General features: G+C 43.9%; 3 protein-coding genes across 5 annotated transcripts; 1 reads left to right on the forward strand and 2 right to left on the reverse strand.

Moving 5' to 3' along the window:
* Positions 1-78: 78 nt before the first annotated feature.
* On the reverse strand, positions 79-11,943 carry usp42 (ubiquitin specific peptidase 42). Its single transcript, XM_083687872.1, has 18 exons — positions 11,876-11,943; positions 9,649-9,886; positions 8,939-9,148; positions 8,649-8,759; positions 8,019-8,118; positions 7,494-7,561; positions 7,259-7,329; positions 6,988-7,070; positions 6,781-6,892; positions 6,459-6,599; positions 6,229-6,329; positions 5,991-6,147; positions 4,886-5,572; positions 4,556-4,638; positions 3,195-4,439; positions 2,662-3,029; positions 2,279-2,387; positions 79-2,121 (listed from the first exon to the last, which is right to left on the reverse strand). The coding sequence occupies exons 2-17, from the start codon at positions 9,875-9,877 to the stop codon at positions 2,311-2,313; spliced, it is 3,843 nt and encodes a 1,280-aa protein (XP_083543998.1). The 5' UTR covers positions 9,878-9,886; positions 11,876-11,943; the 3' UTR covers positions 79-2,121; positions 2,279-2,310.
* A 223-nt stretch (positions 11,944-12,166) lies between these two features.
* eif2ak1 (eukaryotic translation initiation factor 2-alpha kinase 1) lies at positions 12,167-24,431 on the reverse strand. 3 transcript variants are annotated; one of them, XM_083687999.1, is made up of 15 exons: positions 24,081-24,431; positions 22,804-22,971; positions 22,390-22,526; positions 22,230-22,273; positions 22,048-22,147; positions 21,872-21,952; positions 21,593-21,689; positions 21,369-21,417; positions 20,908-21,256; positions 20,479-20,587; positions 20,244-20,350; positions 16,930-17,050; positions 13,386-13,465; positions 12,888-13,121; positions 12,167-12,717 (listed from the first exon to the last, which is right to left on the reverse strand). In XM_083687999.1, exons 1-15 carry the CDS (start codon positions 24,250-24,252, stop codon positions 12,598-12,600), a joined length of 1,968 nt encoding a protein of 655 aa, XP_083544125.1. In that variant the 5' UTR covers positions 24,253-24,431; the 3' UTR covers positions 12,167-12,597. The 3 variants fall into 3 exon arrangements, with proteins under 3 accessions (XP_083544125.1, XP_083544124.1, XP_083544126.1); XM_083687998.1 differs by having other exon boundaries at positions 13,386-13,477; XM_083688000.1 differs by lacking the exon at positions 24,081-24,431 and adding an exon at positions 23,224-23,418 and having other exon boundaries at positions 13,386-13,477.
* On the forward strand, positions 17,716-20,233 carry LOC310817422 (ankyrin repeat domain-containing protein 61-like). Its single transcript, XM_083688001.1, has 5 exons — positions 17,716-18,075; positions 18,395-18,489; positions 18,832-19,003; positions 19,136-19,336; positions 19,494-20,233. The coding sequence occupies exons 1-5, from the start codon at positions 17,908-17,910 to the stop codon at positions 20,133-20,135; spliced, it is 1,278 nt and encodes a 425-aa protein (XP_083544127.1). The 5' UTR covers positions 17,716-17,907; the 3' UTR covers positions 20,136-20,233.
* Positions 24,432-24,646: the final 215 nt, after the last annotated feature.

Genomic DNA, 24,646 nt, shown 5'->3' on the forward strand with positions numbered 1-24,646 from the left:
ATTACAAAAACATCCCCGCCCTTTACATTAAGCATGTATATTATGTACAGATTGTTCATTTGTATTCTGTATTGTGTGTTTATGTAGCATGTAAAGCATTATGGCTATAGCCTACACCCGTTCACATTTCAAGGTCAGCATTACAGATTACATAGCAGAAGAAACCCTAGACTCTTCATAGAGCATGTGGGGAAAAACACCTCCTCAAAATGTTGTAATGTACAGCCAAACCGACTGAGTTTTACATGGGACAGTAAAACGAAAACCCTTACCAAAGGCTGCATCTAAAAATGCCCTGCGGTGAGACAGATACTGGACGTTTCTACAACACTGAATCTCAACGCCTTACAGACTCTGAAATGTTATAAATGAGAACTTTGAATAAAATTTGATGTTCAACCTTCCTGTGTGCACTGTATAAAGACTGAATAGACAACTAAAGGCCAATCTGGCTCCAAACTAGTCTTTGGCTTTAGAATTTCAATACTGTGTCGTGTGGATAAGAAATTAGTATTTAGCTCCCATGTTAAACCCATCCTGTCGTTGTATGACTAGAAAAACCTACAAAAATGACCAAGCCATTGCACTGTGTGTGTATGATAAGCCCTGAATCCAAGAACTGGTACAACAAACAACCATTCTGTGACCTCCAAAAAAAAAAGTGTGTCTGTGACACTCAATTCAGTATATCAATCACTCACACGGAAATTATTTAACCAAAAGGGGTAGCTTCCATATAATTACTCCATCTGGTAGAAAGGCGGACATTTTACCCATCTTGGTGTACATGCCCCATCATAAGCATTCACTCCAACAAACAATGCTTGTAAACAAAGTGAGGGTTACAATTTCTGACATGAACAAATGTATTTAAGGCTTTTTATATACCTTGTACAATGTATAAATTTGACATGCTATTGTTGAACTAAAAGGTATAACATAACTGTTCTCATATTTTTTTACGTAGAAAAAAAGAGCAAACCATACCCATTTCACTGACTTATGTCCATAGAACATGGTCTAAATTAAAGTTGTGGGAATTGTCTAAAACAAACCAGAAACATCAAAAAAGCAATTCTCTATTGGTATTCCTGATACAGGACTGTTTTTATGTATAAAAAATAACTGATAGTACAGTTCAAAATTAAATTCACAGTATTCTTTCTTATGGACGCTAGAAAAAACAAACTGGATTTTTTAAAAGCAAACACAAAAAGGTCCACAGCCATAAGTGATAACATGATATATATATTTTTTTGTATGTTTTTTTTTTTTATATGCTTGAATAATGAGTTTAAAAGAAAGGATAGAAAGAAAGGGTGTCTCAGTGAGAGTGTGAAAAGAGGGATGCAGAGAAAAAAAATATTGTCTTCTCCAGTGAAAGGGTTGAGAGAAAGAGAGAGAATCTTAGGATTGAGAGAAAAAGTAAAAAAGTAAAAGAGCTGGAAATGTCCTCAAGTCTGTCCAGGGTAGGTGTGGTGGTGTCAGCGCACACACAGTCACAACAGCCAGGGCCCAGGCCAGCTTATTCTCTTCCAGACAATACGCCTCCATATACATTTCCCTCCAGTTTAGTTTTTTTCTTACAGAGAGAAAACCATTTTGCTGAGTACTCCATACAGATATGTGGATATGGTGACATCATAAACTCGCAGCCAACTGACGTCAAACAGTTCATCTCATAGGCAACAAAAAAAAATATTTTTGTCTTTTCTTCCATTCTTCTTATTCAGTTTTACCAGGTGGACAGATCCTCAAGAAAAGAATAAGTCTAATTTTAACAAAGTTCAAAGTCCTGAGTCTTCGACTGAGCAGCGGTTGAGATGTTTAAGCTCCAGGCTTTTCTTCTTTTGTGTTTGTACAAGTATATATTAATTCTTTATCATAAATGTCCATTGAGTGACAGTGTTCACTGCCGAAGAGTGAAGTTTAGAAAAAAAAAAAAAAAAAAAAAAAATCAAAGCGTTAAAAAAGAGAATCTAGAATCTTTAAAACATTTTTGTATGGTAAAAATACAGTATATTCCCAATGATTAAGCACCACGTTCAAATATTTGGGATCTCATTCCTTTGCTGTTGAAATTCACTTTTCCAAAATATTGATTTTTACAGTATTCCAAGTCTGTAAGAGAGAGAGAGAGAGAGAGAGAGAGGGAGAGGTGTTAGGTGACAGTCCAGTCATGCATATACAGTACAATTGAAACACATTATTGATCAGCATGGTCAAGCAGAGAGATGTTCTGGGTGAGAAGAGGTCGTAGTAAAGGAAGGACACTTACATTGTTCTGTTAGCTTGTGGATAAAGAGAGACTCAGAGTCTCATGTCAGTGTATAGGCCATTGGAGGAACTACAGTGGGAGTCTCCACTGGGTCGACCGAAGCCATTACCTACACAAGAAGATAAACAAAAAAACATTAGTCTCAGGAAGTGATCCAGGAACACAGCAACTGAATGAAGGGTGGACATCAACATACTGATCTTCTTGACAGCGTGGAGTGTGTACATGCTCTTGATATCATCAGTTATCAATCAGTATCATCATGAACAAATGTTGTCAGCTGAGAAAAAGTAACAAAAAAGTACTGTCACATATTGACTGCATTCATATCACAATTAATATCTATTATCATACTATTGAACCAAATGAAGCTGTATTTTAACCTGTGTGTCCATTGAGATGGGGCTGTGGTGCGCTGTGGTGGGCTGCTGTTGGCGATGCATGACCAGAAGGAGGGCGGTAGTCATCGTGGTCGGTGCGGGGGTGCTTATTAGGAGAGTGGTCGTTGACATGGTCGTCGCCATGGTGACGGCGCTTCCGGCTCTGCCTCTCCTCGCTGCTTCCCACCCTGCGCCCACAGGGGTCACAGTGAGGGGCCCGGTGCCCCTCTGAGCTCTGGGTGGAGCGGCTCTCACCCCCCGACCTGTCCGACTCATCCTCCGTATCGTGCCTCCTCTTCTTTTTCTTCTTCTTCTTGTGTTTGGAGGAGCTGCCGTCCGCGGCCCTGTCAGGGGAGTCCACATCTGAGCTCCTGAAGAGAAAGAGGACACAATCAGGTCAAAACCACGTACTGTAGCCTACACTAGTATTACACGTCGGATGTGTACTGTCTTTTTATGAATACAGTAGTATCACTTGTATAAGATTAACAACTATTTAAAAGGGCGCTATGTTGCGTTCAGCTCTCACTGCTCACCCGTGCTCTCGGAGTCTCTCTTTGTCCTTGGACTTCTTCTTCTTCTTACTCTTCTTATGTTTCTTGGCCAGGCGCTCCTCTGAGCTCTCTTCCCTGTCTTCCCTCAGGGGCCCGTGGCTTTTCTCTGGCTCTGCCCTGCTGAGGGATGGTCCGGCTGGCGAGAGGGCCCGGCGCTGGGGTGAATGTTTGGCCTTGGTGGAGGTCAGAGCGGGCAAGGAGGTCTCCTCCTTAGCGGGGTGGTCTCTTTCCTTACCCTCGCCCCTCTCCCGGCCCTCCTCCCTCCCTCTCGAGCGGCCGGGGGGCTCCTCCCGGTGGGCGTAGCTGTGGGAGCCGTGCTCCCTCCTCTCCCTCTCTTCTCTGGATCGGTGGTGATAGTGGTGGTAGTGGTGATGGCACCTGTCCCTGTCCCTGTCTCTGGGGTGGTGGACGTTCCTCTCCCAGCGCCGCTCCGCCTCCCAGTCCCGGTGGTGCCGGTCCCGGCTGGGCGAGCGGTCTCTGTAGGACCGGTGGTGGTCCCGGTGGTAGTCTCGCCGGTGACGGTAACGACCTGTGTCACGATCCCGTTCTCGGCTACTGTCCCGTTGGTACCGATCCCTGTCTCTGTCTCGGTCCTTGTCCCTGTCAGAAGAGTACAGTCGGTCCCTCTCCCTTTCCCTTTCCCGGTCACGTGGGGGTGCCTTCTCCCTCTCCCTGGACGAGCGTCTCTCCTCGGCGTCCCCTCGTCCATCTCTGGAGCCGGGCTTGCCCAGATGGGGCTCCCTGCCCTCTTCCCGTCCCTCCGGCCCTGTGGCCAGGCTGTTGGTCTCAGAGACACCTCTCTGGATCTCCCTGGTGTCGTCCCCACCTCTGTTCGACTTGTGTGGCGCTACCGGGCCCTCAGAGGCCCCCGGGGCTGAGCCAGACTGGGGCTTGGAGAAGGCAATGGTGACCGGGCTGCTGAGGGAGCGTGTCGGCTGGGTGGATAAGGCCGCCAGGTTGTTGGGGTGCGCAGTGGAACTGTTTCCCTTCTGGGCGTCGGTTAGCGACTTGGCTCCTACATCCGACGTGTTCTTGGTGGCAGTGGGCATTGGCGATGGAGAACTAGCAGCAGAGGGTGGTGCGTGGTGAGGGAGGGGGTCTGGGTGAGGTGTAGCTCTTTTGTCGTGGGTGGAGGCGGAGTTCTCTAGTGTAAGGGAGAGTCGACCCTCACTAACTGCACCATGCAGACTCTGAGAAGGGGTGGCCTGGGTATTATATACCTCTTTGCTAGAAAAAAAAAAAAAAAGAAAGCATACAGGCATATCAATAACATTCCCAATATCATAATTTCTTTCAAATCATTGAAATTCGCACAGTGCCTGGTGAAATGAGGTTTATCTCACCTTGGCCGACTGTGATGAGACTCCATACCGTTAGCTATGCTGGGACCCACACTAGACGACATCCCATGACCATTGCCAGACACCTGCAACAGCCCGCAAACACAAACATCAATGGGCGCACTGATGATTGAATATTTACATTACATGATTACATACTGCAGTATTATGCTTGGCAATAATATTTCAACAACAATACGTCGCTCTCTTGTCCTTGCAAGCAGCCAATTACCAAGACAACAAGCCTATCCAAGGCCCGATATCAGATAACCAGAGCTTATCAGGGAGGAACTATTCTATATTATCGTTTTGGCATGTTATTTGACTAATTACCTTGTCAGGGTGTTTGAGGCCGTTGACTTTGTGGTGTCCGTTCTGGTGACCGTTCTGGCTGGTCTTGGAGATGCCGTTACTGTTGTGGTGCACCCCAGCCTCACTCCCACCGGCACCGTTGGTCTTGATGGCCGGCTGGGGTCGCGGGGCCGGTCCATAGACAGTTCCTCCGTTCCTCCCATTGAAATGAGGCTTGGCCAGGCCATTCTCTAGAGCGCCACCCTCCTGGTCAGACTCCTCTGATGACTCGTGGCCGTACGGCACCAGGAAGGGGGCTCCGTGATTCCCATTACTGGCTGACAGGCCGTTCATACGAGGTGGGCGAGGGGCGGACATACAGGCCGAGGTAGACTGTGAGGAAGAGGAGGAGGAGGAGGAGGAGGAGGAGGAGGAGGACGGCTGGGCGTAAGAGGAGGAGGAGGCTGAGGCTGAAGAAGAGGATGAGGAGGGGCGGATCTGCTTGCCCTGGCCAATGAAGAAGGAGAGCTTCTGCCGCTTGGCAGGGTCAGGGATCCCAGTGGGACGGCAGAGAGGGTGTGAGGAGATGGAGGAGGAGGATGATGATGATGAAGAAGAGGAGGAGGGCAGCGCGTGGCTCGTTTTGCCGAGGCCGCCACTGCTGGTGCTGGGCTTGGAGCCAGATGGGTTGTCTCTTAGAGAGCCGTTCCCGTTGATGTGAAGGGTGTTCTGTGAAACAACCACATTAAGTTAGCTACAAGCCTCATACACACTGCTGTTTCCCCCACTATTGAATAGGTGGGGCGCGCGCGCGCGCCCCCCCCCCCCCCCGCCTGGATCAGTTTTGCCCTGCCTAAAACATTTTGGCTTAGACAGAACTCAATAGAAAATGTTGCTAATGGCATCCCTGGATGTGTACTTATGGGCCTCTGCGCCCTGCCTAAAATAAATCTGAGCGGAACACTGATACGCGTGCTTGCTGTGAATATAGCCATTTCATAAACAGCATTATCACTCATTAATCTTTAATAATCACCATCATAATTATTAAGTATCATGCCCATGTGGCATGGAGCTGTGTGTGGAGGCTCATATGCCAATCAAAGAATGTGTGTGTGTGTGTGTGTATACAGTATACAGGCTGTACCTTAGCCATGTGTGGGGGCAGCTGGGGGCCGATGAAGCCGGTGGAGGTGTGCCGGGGCCCGAGGTTGACGCGGGGCGTGAGGACGGGGCGCGGGGACGACTGGCCAGGGGTGCGGCTCATGGGGTTACAGTCCCCTCCGTTCTTCAGATCAGGTGACCTGTTGGCCAGAATACAACAATCAAGTACCGTCGAGTTGTGCCTATGTTTGGAAATGTCTTTGTGCCTCTGTGGTACTCACCTGATGTAGAAGAGCACGTAAGCCTGCTGGTTGAGAACGGATCTGATGTCACTGACAGACACAGAGGAGTCATTCATCTGATACCACTGCCCGTTACTGGCCTGAGAAACAGGGATAGGACTGTCAACATCACATAAACATCTAATTCTGACCAAAATGACACTGGCTGATGCACTGATGAACCGAGTGTTTATTAGACGTGTGTGTGTGTGTGTGTGTGTGTGTGATACCTTGATGTAGCAGTAGTAGTGTCCAGCATGGCAGCTGAAGCCTGAGTGGACCAGCACTGCATACAGAACATAGATCTGGGGCTCCCCGTGGGACTGGGACATGAAGGGCCCAAGGTCCAGGTACTCGGGGTACCTCACGTCCTGAAACACAGCAAGGACGTGGTGAGCAGCACACAGGGAAAGGAACGGGGGGCAGACAACTGTTGGTACATCTTGATAATAACTAAGGCTTAGCATTCCTGATTGTCTGAGAAGAGGAAGTATACCCTATTGCATTTTACACCGTAAACCTGAATCCAAATATTCCCCAAAATGATCTTACCTTTGCAATCTTGCCCCCGTTGTAGTTGGCAAAGCGCTTCAGTGAGATGGTGAGAATGTTGGAGCTCCGGTGGATGGTGAATCTCTTTGAGGCTGGAACCATTTTCTTACACCTGCAGACAGGTATTTGTCAGTTGCATTCCGTTATGACGTGAGGAATCAAAACCCAATAGGCTGCGCAAATAAATGAACACAGATATACACTCACTTCGTGCATTTGTATGCATTCTCTCCATCCAGTTGCTCCGGCTTGACGAACTGCTCCAGTGCCTTGGTTATGCTGGGAGCCGTCTGCAAGACGACACACAATTCTCAAATATTTACTTATTATCAATATCTCATATCACTATGAATAATTGCATTCATTCAGAGTAGCAGTCTTCGGTGTAAAATCTGGAATATTTTCCCATTCTCGTCTTTGTAAAAGGTACTTGATTGATGTGAAACAGACAGAATGATTATGTATAATGGTGTGTTACCTTTATTTCCAATGCGACATCCAAGTAGGGGTCAAACGTGTCAGAAACTGCTTTGCAGTTTAAACATTTTACTGTGAAAGACAGCATTGAAGATTTCCATTAGTTCACCTTACGTAAGACAAATGTAACAAATCCATCATAAAGTAACGCCTTGCTTTGCTAACTTTGTACGGGTAAGCAGCATACATATAGTCAGCATACAAATGAGAAATGCAAGTTTGGACCAATAACTTACCTCTGGATCGTAGGTACCCTCCAAAGACTTGGTGGATGAAACTGGTTGCCTGCGTTTGCCTGTCCAATCTATTGAAAAAAAGAAATGTCAAAAGAATTAAAAAGACAAACTACTAAAAATGCGAATGAATTATTCCTAATAGCCAGTCAGTCTGTCCTACAGAACATGCTCAAATCAAGATGTTTAGACCCGTTTATTAATCGTTAGCAACACAAACTATTACAGCCCTTTGAGAAGAAGAAATAAAGGGGAAGAGACAGCAGAGGAAATAGAGCAAAGATAATTGCAGAGAGGCAACCTGTTGGCGCAGAAAGGAAATCCACCATCCACAAGAGCTTGCTACAGTCAGTTTTAAGGGTTCCTTGTATACGTGGATGGTCATTGCAACATATCTATTAATCATGTCTCACTGTGCTGTAAGCTAAATATGGTGCTGTAAGCTAAATATTAATGTAGGTCAGATCTAAGTACACTACATCCTAGTGGCTGAACACTGATTTCCATAACTCCCCCAGGAACACCTACTTGGTTCCAGGCAGGCAGGACTTTTGCATAGCATCCACTGTGTATCGCAGGAACTCGTGGGCATCCTCCTGACTCCCGAAGCGGAAGTGCTTTGCAATCCCTAACAGGGGTATAACAGGGAAGTGAGATGACGAAACACAGTTGATAAAAACTTGAAACAATCACATTGACATGGTTAGGGTTAGCTGTTACTTATTGTTTGGCATTTTGGTGGAAGCAATGGTACTTCTCTGTAAGACATAGGACGCTATTGCTGGGAAGCAGTCTGTCAAATAGTTCTCCCTCCAAAAAAAATTGGATAGCACCTTCTACTTTTTTTGGAGGGAAAATCTATTTGCTTAAAATACTGTGTATTCCCTGGATTTGGCGCCTGTAATGCTATCCAATTCTCTTTCCATTTTTGGAGGGAAAACTATTTAGCTGACAGGCCAGTCATATTCTGCATGAACACCCCTGCATGGTTACTCTGAATGATAACCATATTTGCTGCATCAAAATAATAGGGTTTGTTCAGATGTGATTGCAGGCAGTTATTTTTTTTTTTTTTTTTTTTACAACAGGACATATCTCAATCAAACATACATTAAATAGCAATATTGTTTTTTTTCCTGATTATGAGTGAACACTTACGTTTTAGTTCATTGAGGACACCAATGGGCTTGATGACGTTCCCCGAGTTAGCAAAGACCTGGGTGATGTGGTTCTGCATGGTGCACATCATACAGAATCCAGGCTCATGACCTGAAGGTGAACAGATATGGAGGTTAATCGGATAGGAGGCATGTCGTACCGTGTCTTCTGGCATTCTGTTCCGATTAACTTCATTGTTCGATACAATTGCTTCAAATTCTATATTTTCTCTGTGACATTAATTCAAAACAGGTGTTGAAACCAGACTGGTTATATCTTCATTCACATACATGTTTTGGAATGTTCCCGGGACAGCATGTAGTTGGTGAGGGGGGCGGTGTAGGTGAGACACTGCAGAGCCGAGTTCAGAAAGCAGGTGTTTCCCAGGTTCTGGAGGCCCGCTCCGATGCGGTGGACCTGGCTCCACTTCAGGCTGAGCCGCTCCATAGGGAACAGGACCTTCTGGGGGAGGGCGATGCCGTCCCCGCTGGTCATCACCACTGGGGAGGGAGGGGAACCACAAATTAAACACTGAGATTAGTCACAGGCGAAAGAGATTTTACAAAGAAAGTTTTAAATTGTCTTTATATGAAACTTGGAAACAAGTGATGGAGTGCTTGCCGAGGGCAGAAAGATGCTGTCTTTATTGTTTAGTGACATAACATAGTAGGTGTTACAGGAGAGAATCTCATTCTGGGTCATTTGCTTGGGGCTACATTAATCGATTGATTACCTCCCCTCAAAGAACAACATGCTTACATAACTTACCACGCCATAGAGAAAAGCCACCTAGAAACCAGTTCAGTCTGTCGATTGCGCGGGAATTCCCTCAGCACACAATGTGTGAATACATTTACAGTGAGTGCAGGTTTTTGCCCGCAACCATATATCATGCACTCGTTTTTTTTTTACCCAGCATCAAGAGACCTTTAGATTTAACTTATGGAAAATTCAGAGTTGAGCATGCCAATCGTATGCACTGCAGACCACATCTTCTCACCTTGCTCCTTGGGCCGGTCCACTGAGTGGGTCGCACTGCTGTAGATGGCAGCTCCAGGTGTGGGGCCCAGGCAACCCCCTGTCTTCACCCTCGGAGTGTCATTAGGCGAGGGGCCCATCCCCCAGCTGGAGCAGCTGCCGTCCATCCCGTCTCCACTAGTGAAGGGGGAGCGCTTGCACCCGACTGACTCAAGGTCAGACTTCTCTGAAGATCTGTCAACTATGGTCATTGTTCATTGCTGATGGGCAAAAACAAACACACACACAGACAGTTAGCTAGTTAATGTGTAAGTATTTACAACTTGTTGGTACAGTGAGTGTGCCGTTCAAAACCATGCCACTTGTTGACAAAGAGAGAATCTACATTTGTAGGAATGATAACCCCGGTAGAGAAGAATGAAGTTGTAACTGAACCAAGCACACATACAATCTTCACTGGGGCTCTAGTGGGTTAGTATTATGCTATGATATTCAGATTGATATTTACGATTGTAGTCCAAGAGTGCCAAATAAAGTGCAGTGTATATAGGATGCTCTAAACAACTTATGAAGCAACACTCTGCTATCATGCATGTTCCGACTAGCATCTAAATCAATCACACTGTGATTTTCTATTATGTTCATAAATGGGCGACTTCTGGGTATGATGGATTTAGTTGGTGGATCTATTCACACATTATACCAGGAATGACCCGGTATATGAATCTGGCAGTGTTAGTGGGGCTTATGATACTCAGTCAACCCCCATGAGATATGACAGACCAAAAAGGTTTCAAATGAAAGCTCTAGGAACAAAGGTTTCGCAAAAAGAGCTTTGGTTTTTAATCAAATGTACATAGCTAAGACAGAGAAAGAGATGGAAAGAGAGACAGAGCTCCCAAGTGAGGGACAGTGTCATTATTAAGCACAACAATAAGCAAATATCTAGGCGCATTAGGACTCTATGCCATACTGTATTATGCAGATCCATTTTAGTATGTGTCACATTAACCCCCGGTTTACAATGCATGGCAAAACATTGCCATCACTTTAAGAATGTGCCCACCCAATTGTTCGTTAAATAAGATGTTCACCGAATAACAAAGCCAGACTATCAAAATGCGCCTGCTTGTACCAAATACATGGTTTGTACAAACTAGATTCACCGACACGTGACATAACGTTGCAGGAACCTCATCCTGAATTCGGAGGGACATGATGTTAATTGAAGTGAATAAGATAAGAAACTGTATGGCTGGCTCGGATGTCCCAACGATTCAACATTGCAAGTACCCTGTAATCTGAAAGTGAAAGTCCCGCTATCTACGAACCAGCGCATAGTTAGCTCTAGCTACTACTACTACTAGCTAGCATCGAAAACCAGTATTGACCAGAAGAACTAGCCCTTTTTGCAACCAGCAAACTATAATCCGGAAAATCACAAATCCTACAAAAGTAAGATAGCAAACACATTTTAATTCATAAACATATCAGCAAGCTAACTTAGTAGATATATATTTTAATTGAAAATCAGCCCTCGACAAGCTACCGCCACTGAAGTGAAAGACAAGTGACTTGCAACGCGCACGTTTACGACAACTATTCCCTCCCACCACGGCTTCGGCAGTCAGGCTGAGAGAGGCTTTAGCAAACGAGATAGGCCTCTAGCACGCAATACATAAGGAGAACAGAAACGATAATTTAACACTTTCTTACCCTGTTTTCCTCAACAATAAGTGAAAGTAAAGAGCGTTTGCCTTTCTTTAGCACACGATCAGAATACCTGGTTCGGGGAAGTGCGCGCATGCATGGTAACCACAAACGCCATGGTAACGGCGAACGTAACAATACTACAGGAGTCTACGGCGATGATGAGCATTGTGCAACAATTATGCTACTACTAGCTAGCTATAATGCAAGCTAGCTGGCCTTTACAGTTGTAAAACAGTAAATATGGTATTTGTGTCCCGTTTCATGATAGCCCCAAAACCTGAACCTGAATTTGGTAGACGTAGGTCTAACTCAGGGAAATTTAGCTAGCAGGTTAGCTAGTTAGCTGCTCTACGCTCTAAAAGGAGGGGCTCGAGATTTAAAATTCACCGGTGGCTGAGCGCTGGTCTCCGACATGACACTCACTGAGACACCCGGTGTAAGCCAACTACAACAAAACCCAACGGGTTAAAACCACCACAGTTTTTCTGCTACATGAATAAAATGTTCACTATTCAATGCAACAACTATGCTCGTACCTGTAATCTTTTATAAATGCGTTATTATACGTTGTATGTCCATTCCTTATATCCAGCGGGTGTCCGGCGGTGAACAATGACGTAGCTAATTTCCCCACGGGTAGATCCGGGTATCAGCGATGAAAGGCAACTCTTGATTCGCTGTGGCTCTATGGAACGTGTTCAGAGGAATCATTGCACATACACATACCTGACCTTTGTGCAGTTGAGTTTTGATACAATCACGAAGGTCCGGTGTAGTATCCTGCACGATGACATTTTATTTCAACAATAGAGCTGTTTGTGAAATCATTTTGGCATTTTATTGTATAATTGTTCGTGGACCAGGGAATGTCTGTGAGAGTGTTTACTTTGATAGCAAAGCGGTGTGTACGAATTCTTTACAAATTATACAATTATTTGCGAGTGTTATATACATTACTGTGGACAATCAAATACCATGCAAAGTTGACTTTCGGCAATCCTGTCCTCAATCAAAGCATCTCTCATAATGTACTTTTATGAGGTCACACAACCCTTCTGTGCGGATACAATTATATTCAGTAAATGACTGTAAAATACACACAGACTCTAAAATAGGATAAATTAAATATGATGTATTGGGGTTTTAAAACATAGTTATGGCACATCCAGGCAAAGAGACACATACATGCATTCAACCATTTGCACCAAGTTATTCACGTGGTAAGGTACAGGTTTGAGATATGCAAAGATGTTTGTGGTCAAGTTGTGTCCATGGGATGAGATGTGTTTTGCGTACTCTGCAGCTGACTAATCTGTCTCCTGAGCTGAACAATCTCCTCTTCTTGCTCCTCCACCCTCTTCTGCAAACCATGGATAACCTAAAAGGGAGAGAGGGGGACATTAAAAAAGGTTTGATTGCATTTAACTGTGATACAAAATAACTTCTTATCTCTACTGGTATTCATTTGTAATGCATACATTTGTTGCATGCACACACATCTCAAATTAGGAATCAGCCTAATATCACCCAAAGCCTGTCCATCTATACCATGTCTTTACTGCTGAAGAGCTCGCTCTGCAGTAGCTGGGTAGCGCTGGGTCGGAGAGAGGGATCTTGGCTGGTGAGCAGCTGGATGTACTTGGCCAGGACTGTCCAGCGCTGGCAGAAGGAGTCTGGGACTTTCCCCTCACGGAGGCCCTCTAGTGTTCGCACACGCTCCATCTCTGTCCCAAAGGGCTGGAAAAGCTCAAACGCAACCACTCCTATGCTGTACATGTCTGACTGAGACCAACACAGAGACAAAGTATGATTATATTCCCATTTAATTAAGTAATTTGTGAATAAGACTAACACACTTGTAAATCACACTTGGCAGTTACACACTTGTAACTCCTCATGCCTAAATGGTGAGATGGTCCAAATTTTCTAAAACATTTCTGTAAAAGAGGATAGCACTTATACAAGGGAGAATATAGTCTTCACCATTGTCTGCTTATTACAAACATTATCATTGTATTTACATGGAATTTTGTTGAGAGTACTTACCTTTGAATCATAATGGGAGCCCTCCAGTTGCTCAGGTGCAGCATACACAAATGTCCCCACTCCTGTTGTGTGTGAAGAACCTGTAAAATAGTCTGTTGGTCACAAAGAGTCAAGAATCCATCCAGGATCAGATATTTTCCAATTGTGTGTCTGCTTTGGCAATATTTACATTTGTGATTCATGTCAATAAAGCTTACTGAATTTAATTGAAATTTAGTTGAACAAACGTATAGCACCATCTACTGGTACATTGCAAGAGCTACTCTTGTACACAAGTCACTTTTGGAAACTTGTGTGGTCTGTATACACAACGACAGGGAGAACGCTAGAACCAACATAAACCTCAAAGTATTGTAGGGCGAACAACAAAGCTAGGGTCTCCTGTTCGATGGTGGAGTACCGAGACTGACAGTCGTTAAACTTGCGGGAAAAGTAACAGACCGGGTGATCAATACCATCTGCATCTTCCTGCAGCAAGACAGCACCAGCACCAACCATACTTGCATCCACCTCCAGTTTAAATGGTTTACTGAAATCCCGGGCAGCGACAACAGGAGAACTACAAACCAGCGCTTTTACGGCTTCAAACACACTCGGACACTCCGCTGAGCTGAGCCAACTAGTCAGACGTGCAACAACGCTGGAAAAGTTTCTGCAGAAACTGTGGTAATATCCAGCCATGCCTAGAAACCTACGCAATTCACGTCGGGTGGTAGGTGGAGGAAAAGCTGTGATAGCCGAGACCTTGGCGGTGAGAGACATGTGACCGTAGCTTTCCCAAACTCTCACATGGCGAGGCTCAAGGTCAATGACCCCTTGGCCAAACACTCAAACGCAGCTCTCAAAGAATTCAGATGTTCAGACCAGGTGGCAGAGCAGACAACTAAATCATCCAAGTAAGCAGCACAATTCGGAAACACCGGCCAGTACAATATTTACCAGGCGCTGGAACGTAGCAGGTGCATTGCGCATTCCAAACGCCATAACGGTATATTGCAGGAAACTGTCGGGGTGACAAAACCAGAAATCTCAGAAGCAAGAGGAGTTAGTGGAACTCGCCAAAAGCCTTTAAAGCAAGTCTTTGACTAACACAGACCAACACGCTTTTGGAGCCAGTCCACATTATCTGATCTTTCAGCATATTTAAGGGACCTCAGACTGTATGTCCGAAAACTATTTCAGCAGGGCTGAAACCAAGCGACTCTTGTACCGTTTCACAGATAGCAAACACTACCAATGGAACACCCTCGTCCCAATCCTTCTCAGTGTCCATGCAGTATTTACGCAGCATGGACTTCAATGTTTGGTGCCACCTTTCCAAGGCACCCTGGCTTTCAGGATGATAGGCACTGGAAATCTTGTGAGAGAGAGCAAGAGACTGTAAAACACTCTCAAATAACTGCGAGAGAAAATTAGTTCCTTGGTCCGTTTGGACTACTTTCGGAAGACCAAAAGTGGAGAAGTAGTTAATTAGCACTTTAACCACAGCCTTAGCGGTGATGTTACACATGGGGATTGCCTCTGGTTATCTAGTAGCAGAACACATGATTGTTAATAAAAACTGATTACCAGACTTTGTCCTTGGTAGCGGGCCAACACAATCAACTATCACTCGCTCGAACGGCTCTCCCATAACAGGAATAGGGTGGAGAGGAGCAGGAGGAATGATCTGGTTTAGTTTCCCGGTTATTTGGCAGGTATGACAAGTACGGCAGTTCTGATTTCATACCAGGCCAAAAGAAATGACGGAGGACGCGATCATATGTTCTAGCAACCCCTAAGTGACCAGACCATATCTGGGATATCATGGGCCAACAAGAACACACATGAAACATATTCAGTCGCCTTACTCGCTGAGCACCACCTGTCCAAGAGAGTCTCTTTCTCCAGAGCAAACTCAACATAAGTCCTATTTGGGGACTTCTTGTGATACCTGAACTTCTGTCTATAAGCCTCAGGCACCAGCTCATACCCGCGTAACACTGCGGTCTTAACCACATCATAACTTAGACTATCCTCAAGAGTAAGAGCAGATAAGACCTCCTGAGCCTGACCAACTAACTTACATTGCAAAAGGATAGGCCAAACATCCTTAGGCCAGCACAGAAAAGCTGCAATGCGCTCAAACACACTAAAGTAGTAAGCCACTTCAGTCTCCCTGAATGGAGGGACCAAGGCAATGTTTCTACTTACATCAAATTTGTCGGATGGCGGAACGGGTGGCATAGACACTCCAGAGGAAGATCACACAACAGGAGCCAAGGCTGTCTCCCCAGCCTGCAACTCCAGCTGCCGAATCCTAACCTCCTTCTCGATCTCGAGTCTCTTGACTTCGAGCCTGTGATCATACTCGATTTGCCTGCCGTGCGCCCTGTCCTTGCAAGCAATGGTCAGCCCCCAAACCCCTGCCCGATCACTCTGCCCTTCCACCTCGGCTGGCCGCCTGGTACCGCCGCCTCTATGTGGATGCAGCAGCCGCGCTACTCGGTCACGGCTTTTCACTGTCCTGGCGCCCCGCTGGTGGAATGAGCTTCCCACTGCTGTCATGACACTACCCCTAACCAAAACGACGCAACTATGCACCACATCAAACAACTCTCAACAACACATGCAGACACGAGAACGTACATATCCCGGATGAGCCCCCATTCATGTTACAAACCCCCTCAGATGGCACATCTATGGATAGAAAGGGGGGGGGGGGGGAACGTAACATACCATATGTGCATATAATGCTGGGAACCGCTGGTGCTGTGGTAGTGCAACACAAACTACTAGGACGACTTTATAAAATGCCAAAAATAAGGAAGATTTATTCACAATAAAATAACAATCAACCAAACAACACGGGGGGGGGGGGGGGGGGGGCTAAGGGCAGGACGCCAGACGGCGCCAAAGAAATGAAAATAACACCCAGAAATGAAAATAACACCCAAGCTATAATTCTAACCCTACCTGTTCTAACTACAAAGTCTGCTATCTGACTAACTAACTGTCTTGCCCGCCTACCCTAAACCCAAAGTACAAGAGGTGGCGCCCACCTGGGGAAGCTAACCTAATGTATATACAGTGCCTTCGTTAAAATAATCCCTTAATGGAAAGTAATCTATCTCATATCCATAATTGTGTTTGCAACAATGAATTCAAGTGATACAGCAAAGAAAGTGGCTGGAAATGTGTTTATTTGGTTTTACTACAAAGCATTAAGTTTGGTGCAAATCCAGCACATGCAATGCAGTTTTTGAATTTTAGCTAATTTTAAGAGTGTCATAGCAAAGGTCTGAATACTTATGTACAAGAGGTATTAAAAAAATGTGTTTTCGCTTTGTCATACCTACCCCGCCCTCCCCAGGGGCTAACTACAGGTGTGGCGACAAACAAAATAGTATGACAAACAAACGCTAGAGCTCTCAGAACAGCCTATACCTGTACTGTGCACATCTTTGAAGTTTTGTTTGTGAAAGTATACAATGTAGCATTTCTTAACCACATTGTGCTGAAAGAAAAAAAGAAAATACAAAAAAGGAAGGAAATCTGGTCTCACCCCTGTTATGTGAGGTGGAGGGGGGCGTCTCATTATGATCCAATATAATATCCCTGCAAGCCAGCCCAAAGTCTCCAATCCTCACATGGCAGTCATGTCCATGCAGGAAAATATTCCTGGGCTGTGGAAAAAAAAACATAAGCTAATGTAGCATTCATTTCAACATGATTAATTTGAATTAAATTACATCGTGAATAATTAAGTTATTTTGACTTTGAATTCATCTAACGGTTAGATTGATTGTTACGGCATGCATGTGAGGTCATAATGCGCAAAGGTTCCAAAACATACATTCTAATGTAAAATGCTAAATTATATTTTCATATTTCATAACATCTAGGCCACATGTTACTGCGTTATTATTTAATTTGCTCCTAACTTTATGTTGTCAATGGGTAACAACACAAACAAACAATGTCTTAGCCCCTACTGTATGCATTATAATCTACAGGTAAATAACAAGAAAGTAAGATTCTCCGATGGAGTTCCCGGAGAATTTGATCATGTCCAGTTTTTACTCCACGAGGCAATAGTGAATGGAGAGGTGTCGAGTATAATCAAGCTTTTAAAGTCTCACCCCGTCAACAACACTATACAGCTTTGGAAGTATTGCACAGTTTTCTCAACACCTCAAAAACAAGTAAGTACTTGAACGTGTTTTCCCTCGAGAGTTTGTTTAGACACAGACCCCCTTATCAAGATTATCCCTTATCAAGATGTTCAGGTTGGATAGGTGCGTCAATCTCAGGATGAGATCTGTGGTTGCAACATTCATTGTAGTGAGATCAGAAAACAACGCTGTTACTCAGATGTTCAGGTTTTCAGCTGCAAATGTGCATAGCTCCAGACAATTTTACAGGCAGCGTTTAGTGACGTTTCAAACCAGAAAATCTACATTTCAACACCAGGGTCGATTTTGAGAAGTCAGAACATACACAGTATGACATACTTTTCGATTCGATAATTCGAGGGGACACTATGGAAACAAGCTGCATGATCGGCACCTCTTCATATGATGTTAATTGGTGTAACGCAATATTGTCAGAAAACTTGGAGATTATTCATACTATCTCAAAAAAACGCGGGGTCAACTCGATCATCACTATAGGAGAAAACACGGCACGGTTGAAATTCATCGATTCACAGGTACCGGTAACATTCAAACAATTTTTACAGTAGCCTACAAGACATTGACTAAACTGTTATACACTTGTATAGCTATTGCACAAATACACAAATGTACTTGCTGCACATCAACCAACACAAATTCAAAAGACCCTTATGCATCCATAATTTATATGTAATAATCAATAAACACACACACACCTTTGTCCATATAGTATTCAATATTTACCCCAATATTTCAGATTAGGGTTAGAGTTAAAATGTTTCACTGTTCATCTTTTTAGCAAGAGCATTCTTACACAACCTTTTCTCAAGTTTCAACTGGTTACTTTACCCTCAGGGCCTTGCTATCCTCCCCCTTCATTTGGCTGCATCACACAGGAGAGTTAAGAGTATTGAGACCCTCTTGTCTGCAGGAGCAGATCCGGAACTAAGGTATTTACTTAGCCCCATTGCATATGACCTGGATTAATTAATTGCACTCTCTAAAAATTTAAAACAAGCGTTTGGCACACAGGTCACACAAGTGGTTCATTATGATCTCACCTGTCCAGAATCAAATCACATCAGTGCATATTAAGGAAAGGAGAAAGAGTGAATGCCATCTTGGACAATTGAGATGCACCTTAAGACTGCAATGTGGCAATTTCTCATTTCCTCTTGCCTACATACTTACGGACAGTTTTCATAACTTCCACCTATTGTGAAAGAAAAAAAACAACACACATCACCACCTATACTTAAAGCATGCACTATGTTCTCCCACCACCCACACAGGGACCAGCGTGGCCGCAGTGCTGTGCACCTGGTGCTCACCCACTGGCCTCATGTCCTGACCTCCTGGCCCAAGCCACACTCCAAGTTCCATCTGACAATGGCCAATATGCAGAACCGGGCCGAGGCCTGCCTAAAGGTCCTCTGTAACCAAGGGGTGGACGTCAACGCTGTGGTGATTAATTTGATTTTACCATTTAAAAGTACTTATACAATAATTCCATTTCCATCACTACCTTTATACATTATATAAAATACAAAAACTAATGATAAACACACAAAAAACAAAGCCTTGTGTGGCCCAAAGGTTGAACATGACAGCCGCCAGACTGCACTCCACCTGGCCGTGCAGTATGGAGCCCTCCCTGCGGTTAACTTACTGGTTAGCCATGGCGCCATAATCAACACTATTGATCGCTCTGGGATGTCACCCCTGCATATGGCTGCCGCTGTACTCAACACGGAGATAACAGCTAGCCTGGTAAAACTAGGTGCTGACGTCAACAAGGTTAGTGTTCTTTCATTTTCTTTTGGTGATTCAAATCAAATCCTGACCACACAAGTTAATGATACCCTCTAGGCCTAGGTCAAGCTTTGTTGAATTATGGTCTAAAGTATATCAAGAAGATTATATGCACTTTACATAACGTTTGATTGATTTGAAGGTGGTCTATCAGTCTGGGAACACCCCTCTGCATCTGGCAACTCTGGGCGCAGCCACCAAGCCTGGACCGACCCCGGACATGCATCTGAGCTGTATTACTGAGCTGCTAGACCATGGGGCTGATCCAGACACAGTGAACAAGGCAGGTCGGACGCCCCTTCATGAGTCCTTCAGTGTAGTCAAGGAAGGCGTGGTGGACCTGCTCCTGAAATATGGGTGTGACATCAACAAACTGACCACCTCAGGGCAGAACTGCCTGTTTTTGTTCCTGAATCACAAGCCTAATGTAAGGCACACCGCTCTGTTGGGTAAGCTCCTCAATCTGACCTACCCTCTGACCATCACAAACAAAGATGGCCTCCTCCCCAGCACTTTAATGCTACCAGAGTACTTCGACCAGAGGGACCAGCTACTGAACCTGACCAAGCAGCCAAAGAGGCTTATGGACATCTGCAAGATTCACACCTACCAGCAATATGGGAGGAGCCATAGGGAGAATCTGAAGCAGATTCTGCCTGAACAGGTGTATGACTTTGTCTTCAACTACTGGGAAAACCCATCTGATGTCAAATTCTTTAGAGAGGGTGATCCATATGAAGAAACGTTCAGTAGTCACGGCTATACCCATTACCGAGACCTTTAAATAGATTTCACTTTGGAGCACTTTATGAACTTTCAGAGAAGTGTATATGTGTTCAAATATCATACATCTTTCCTAAACAATAAACTTTACCTCACTGCAAAAATATACCTTTAGATCTCTGTGCATTATGCCTCTTGAGTGAATGTATTCCACTCCTTCAAGTATTTTTCTAAGAATGCTGAGTGTTTCTTCTGGGTCCACGGATCCGTAAGGGTCTGAAAATCCAAAGCCAAAACCATTAATGAAGAAAGAGTGCATATGCAAATGTTACTACATACATAATATATGAAAGCAAACACAAGGGAAACACAGGTAGGGATGTGTGTGATTGAGTGTTTTTTACTTTTTGAGCTGAGTTCCTCCCTGGGGCTGGTACTCCTCTCAGAGATCCAGTCTTTGAGCGAGCGTTCACACAACTGCATTTGAATATACAGCATCAGGTGGAACTGCACCTGAAGCAGCAACAGAAAAGTGTCTGTTAACATCAGCCACACAAACAAATGCACAATTGTATAGAATAAAAACAAAACTCCAACGGTTATGCTTACGGTAAAGAATAACATATTAGATTGTAGAATTTGAAATGCCCTCTTAACATAGGAAACTAAAGTGTTGTTTGTCCTTATGCCATTCAAATGAACATGAATAAATGTCTCTCCCCCACATTTACATGTTGAAACTGCAATGCATCATTGTATGGAGGATTAAAGCTGGGTTTGTGCTTAAACAACAGAAGAAGAAGTGATTCCTTAAAAGCTCCATTATACCCTACCTCCTTAGAGAGGCGTTTTTCGGCCCATTGCTCACTTCCTGTGTCAATGTAGGAGTTATGGTTTAACTCCATCTTGTTGATGCTTGAGTCCTCCTCTGTCAGAGAAGAGCCATCCCAGCTAACTGTGGGGCAAGTGTCCATCACCGGGCCACGGCAGCCCAGAAATACACAGGGGACAAAGTTCTCTGGGATGCGACGCATGGCTTTGGGACACATTGCCTGGCTCTTCTCTTCTTTAGGAGCGTTCACTGGGAGACCCTCTAGCGTTTTAGCAATGGTCACTTTTGGTTGATCTGAGCTCTCAAAGACTATTGAAGAACCATTGCTGCTGCCAGTGCTCTCCTTGGTACTGTGAGTGGGAAAATAACTCGTTTTTAGTGTCAAATACGAACAGAATCATGAATGATTTTGCATGTCATTGATATTGGATACAAAAAAGGAAAATAATATTGGGTACCTACCCCTCTTGAAGTGCAGGAGTCTCCAATGCTGGGAGAATTGATTTGGGGTCTGAAATAAAGAAATGGCAAATAACATAACAAATAACATAACAAATAACATAACAACAAGGACCTGCAAGACATGAGGAGATTCAATCACTTTAGTCATTTCTATACTAGAATAGAATATATATATATATATATATATACTAGAATGTGTCCAAGGAGAGGCGTTACAAACTCACTGCTCGCTGCAGGTTGGACATGCTCCATCCAAGCAGTGTGATAGCCCACTACATTGGCATGCTGAAGACTGGACAAAACTTTAACCTCCCTGAGGACCTGAAACAAAATCAGACAAAAGACCCTGTTTTAATTTCATGTCCATTATCAATCTTTAGGACACATTTTCACTGTTTCTGTGGCATGAATATGTCATGAGCCTAACCTTCACAAACCATACAGTTGGTCAATTTCTGATCAATACCATTTTTTTTTTTTTTTTTTTTTTATCAATAACATACCTTCATACAGTCGTCCCTTGAAACATTTTTGATGAGAATTTTCTTCACAGCATAATTCTGGCTATCCAGCTTGTTCGTTACCTACAATGAATAGCAATACATAAAGCAAGAATTCATAATAATGCAGGTTTTTGTATGTTTTGTTATTTTTTAATGTTGACTTAAGAGTTCTGTACCTTAAAGACGTTGCCATAGGATCCTTTTCCAAGTCTAGAGGTCTCTTCAAACTCACTGAGGTAGCGAGATGTCTGTGCTTGGAACAGACCCTCTTTTGGTCTAGGGTAAGAAGAAAATCATATCTAAAAAAGATCCTCTCAAGATCCTCACAACACAACTCATCAAAGTATCGTACTCTTACCTTAGCGTAAGGCTCTGGGTGTCTGTATTCAATAATCTTTGAGACTGAAATGACATAATGAAGACTATCTCAGTGACAGTGCAGTGGCCACTGACACAATGAACATTGATTCAATTGTGGGGCAACCAGAAGAGGGTACTTTTCCCTTTAGCTGGCTTACCTGAGGGAACAGGGAGGTGCTGGCAGCATGCAGAAGCTCAGTGAAGGCCCGGTTGTGTTGGAGTCTGACAGTGCTGAACTCATCACTAATAGCCAATGGAGAGAGGAGGCTCATTGCTGCTAAACGCTGACCAATTACTGTGAAGGAAGGCAAAGGTGACAACGAAGTGAATACTTGCTCACAGTTTCCTGTTCTCAAATCTTATCTTTTTTTAAGCAAGCTAGAGATTTAAAAACGTTTTGACCATAATGATCCTTTGTCTGGTGAGCTCCATCAAAGACAGGACTTACTCTCTCTATACAAATTAGAATGGCTTTACTTGGGGAATAAAAAATGTCCTGCCCTCCAAAAACACATTTACACATTTCAATTTTCTGTCAAATTTCACTAACTGAAAGCTTTGTAAACCCTTACCCTTGAATAGCATGCGTGAGCGAGTGGGATCACTCTCATACACGAAGCACAGGTGCTCTAGCAGGGAACCCAGCAGCAGGTGGTTAGGTATAGCCGTGGCAAACTCCTGGATAGATGGGTATTGTTTGCCAGCCGTCAGAACCTCACAGTTATTATCAGAGTCTGACGCTTTGTTTACAAGGGAGAGAATGCAAAGCAGAGGATACAGTAGTGAGTGTTTGTAACAAGATATTAGATTATGTTATAACAGATAATAGTAGATGGGTAATAATAACTGTGTTGAGTGTCTCAACTGTGCCTTCCTTTAATCCCTACAATAGTCCCATTTCCATACAGGTGACCATAACCAACACAATATAATAAGGATATTCTTACTTTACAAACCCCTGATAAGAGAAGAGGACAGCAATAATCTCTTACCTTCAGCAATAACCCTGGCTATCAATTTAACAATGTCTCTTTCTGGGTCCATGTTGCCTCTATGTGATATTAATTAGTCCAAAACGAAAGAACTCCCAACATCACTGAAGGCTACCGAAAAAACCTTTCAAGCCAGTGAGTGAGCCCATCTTGTTTACACATTCTGGGGTGTAATCATTGGTAAGGCTTATCAGTCTGTTACAGTCCACACCACCAGGTCCTCCACCCGGGGCACTGAGGCAACTAACATTTGGTGGAAAATGACGAAAGGGGGTGGGGAAAAAAGGTCTATGCCTAAAACTGTAGCCTAAAACTGTAGCTTATGCTGTGTCAGACTCAGAATGTGTTATCATTTTCTAATGACACATTTTCTGTATTCTATATCCTTGGTTCTGAGTATTGCCATAAATGGAAATACACCATATTGTACTTAATGAATAATGTCAAGCATAAGTTGCCTATAGAAACATAAATCATTTGGAGGGACTAGTGTCTCTCTTGAGGATGAAGAAATTCAGATTTCCAGGCAAGAACACAAGTATGTATAGGTAAAATCTCCAACTACACACCTCCCCATCATATAGTAAATTCACTGATTACAGCTGAAACCTGACATGTTTTGACAGTGTTGCCATGGAGGCTGGTAGAGGTAGAAATAGGAGGACAGGGTTTGATACCATTCCTCACTCAGAGGTTATTTTCTTATGAAATGTTCCCTAAATGTTCCAACGTTTATTTACTATGGCGACTGACTGACGCAACCAAATATAGTCTGTCAGTGCAGATGACTCCGCCCACAAACACTTGTTATAGTAGTGTCTTGATCAAGTGATTTAGTTTGCTAGCTAGCTACTTACTATCAAACTGAACTTCATCATCCTCTTCACTGGTTAAATCAAATACTTTCCTTTCGTGTCTCACGTTGGTGGTTAACTTCCGGCGAATCAAAAGGTTCCTCATACTGGTACTACCGCTACTCGAACTTTCCGCAGCTTTTCTAAGCCCCTTTGATGCTGTTGAATCGAACATGTCGGTGACTGACGAAGTTACGACGTGCTGTAGATAGCTAGTTAAACCCTTGACAGTGGCAATAGCTCCATGTCTACCTTGACAAATTCTTAAGCTTTAATATTTTCCATTCAGCTTCAACACTTTCTACTTAGTAATAGCATTATTCTACAAGAAGTGTCAGCTAGTCTGATGAGTCCCTACTGTCAACTCCCAGCAGCCATGATTCGACATCAACACACCTCTATAAGGGACCATGCTAGCTAAAAACGAAGCACAAAAGGACTACAGTAAGCATTTTCTCTATTACTATGAAAATAAACTATAATATGGGAAATAATTCACTCTAAAAATACCATTTTGGAAATTATATCTGCAAATCCTGCGAAATAAACTACTATGCACCGACTGTCTT

The sequence above is a fragment of the Argentina silus genome (genome assembly GCF_951799395.1).
Source record: "Argentina silus genome assembly, chromosome: 16".
In the NCBI taxonomy this organism is placed as follows: Eukaryota; Metazoa; Chordata; class Actinopteri; order Argentiniformes; family Argentinidae; genus Argentina; species Argentina silus.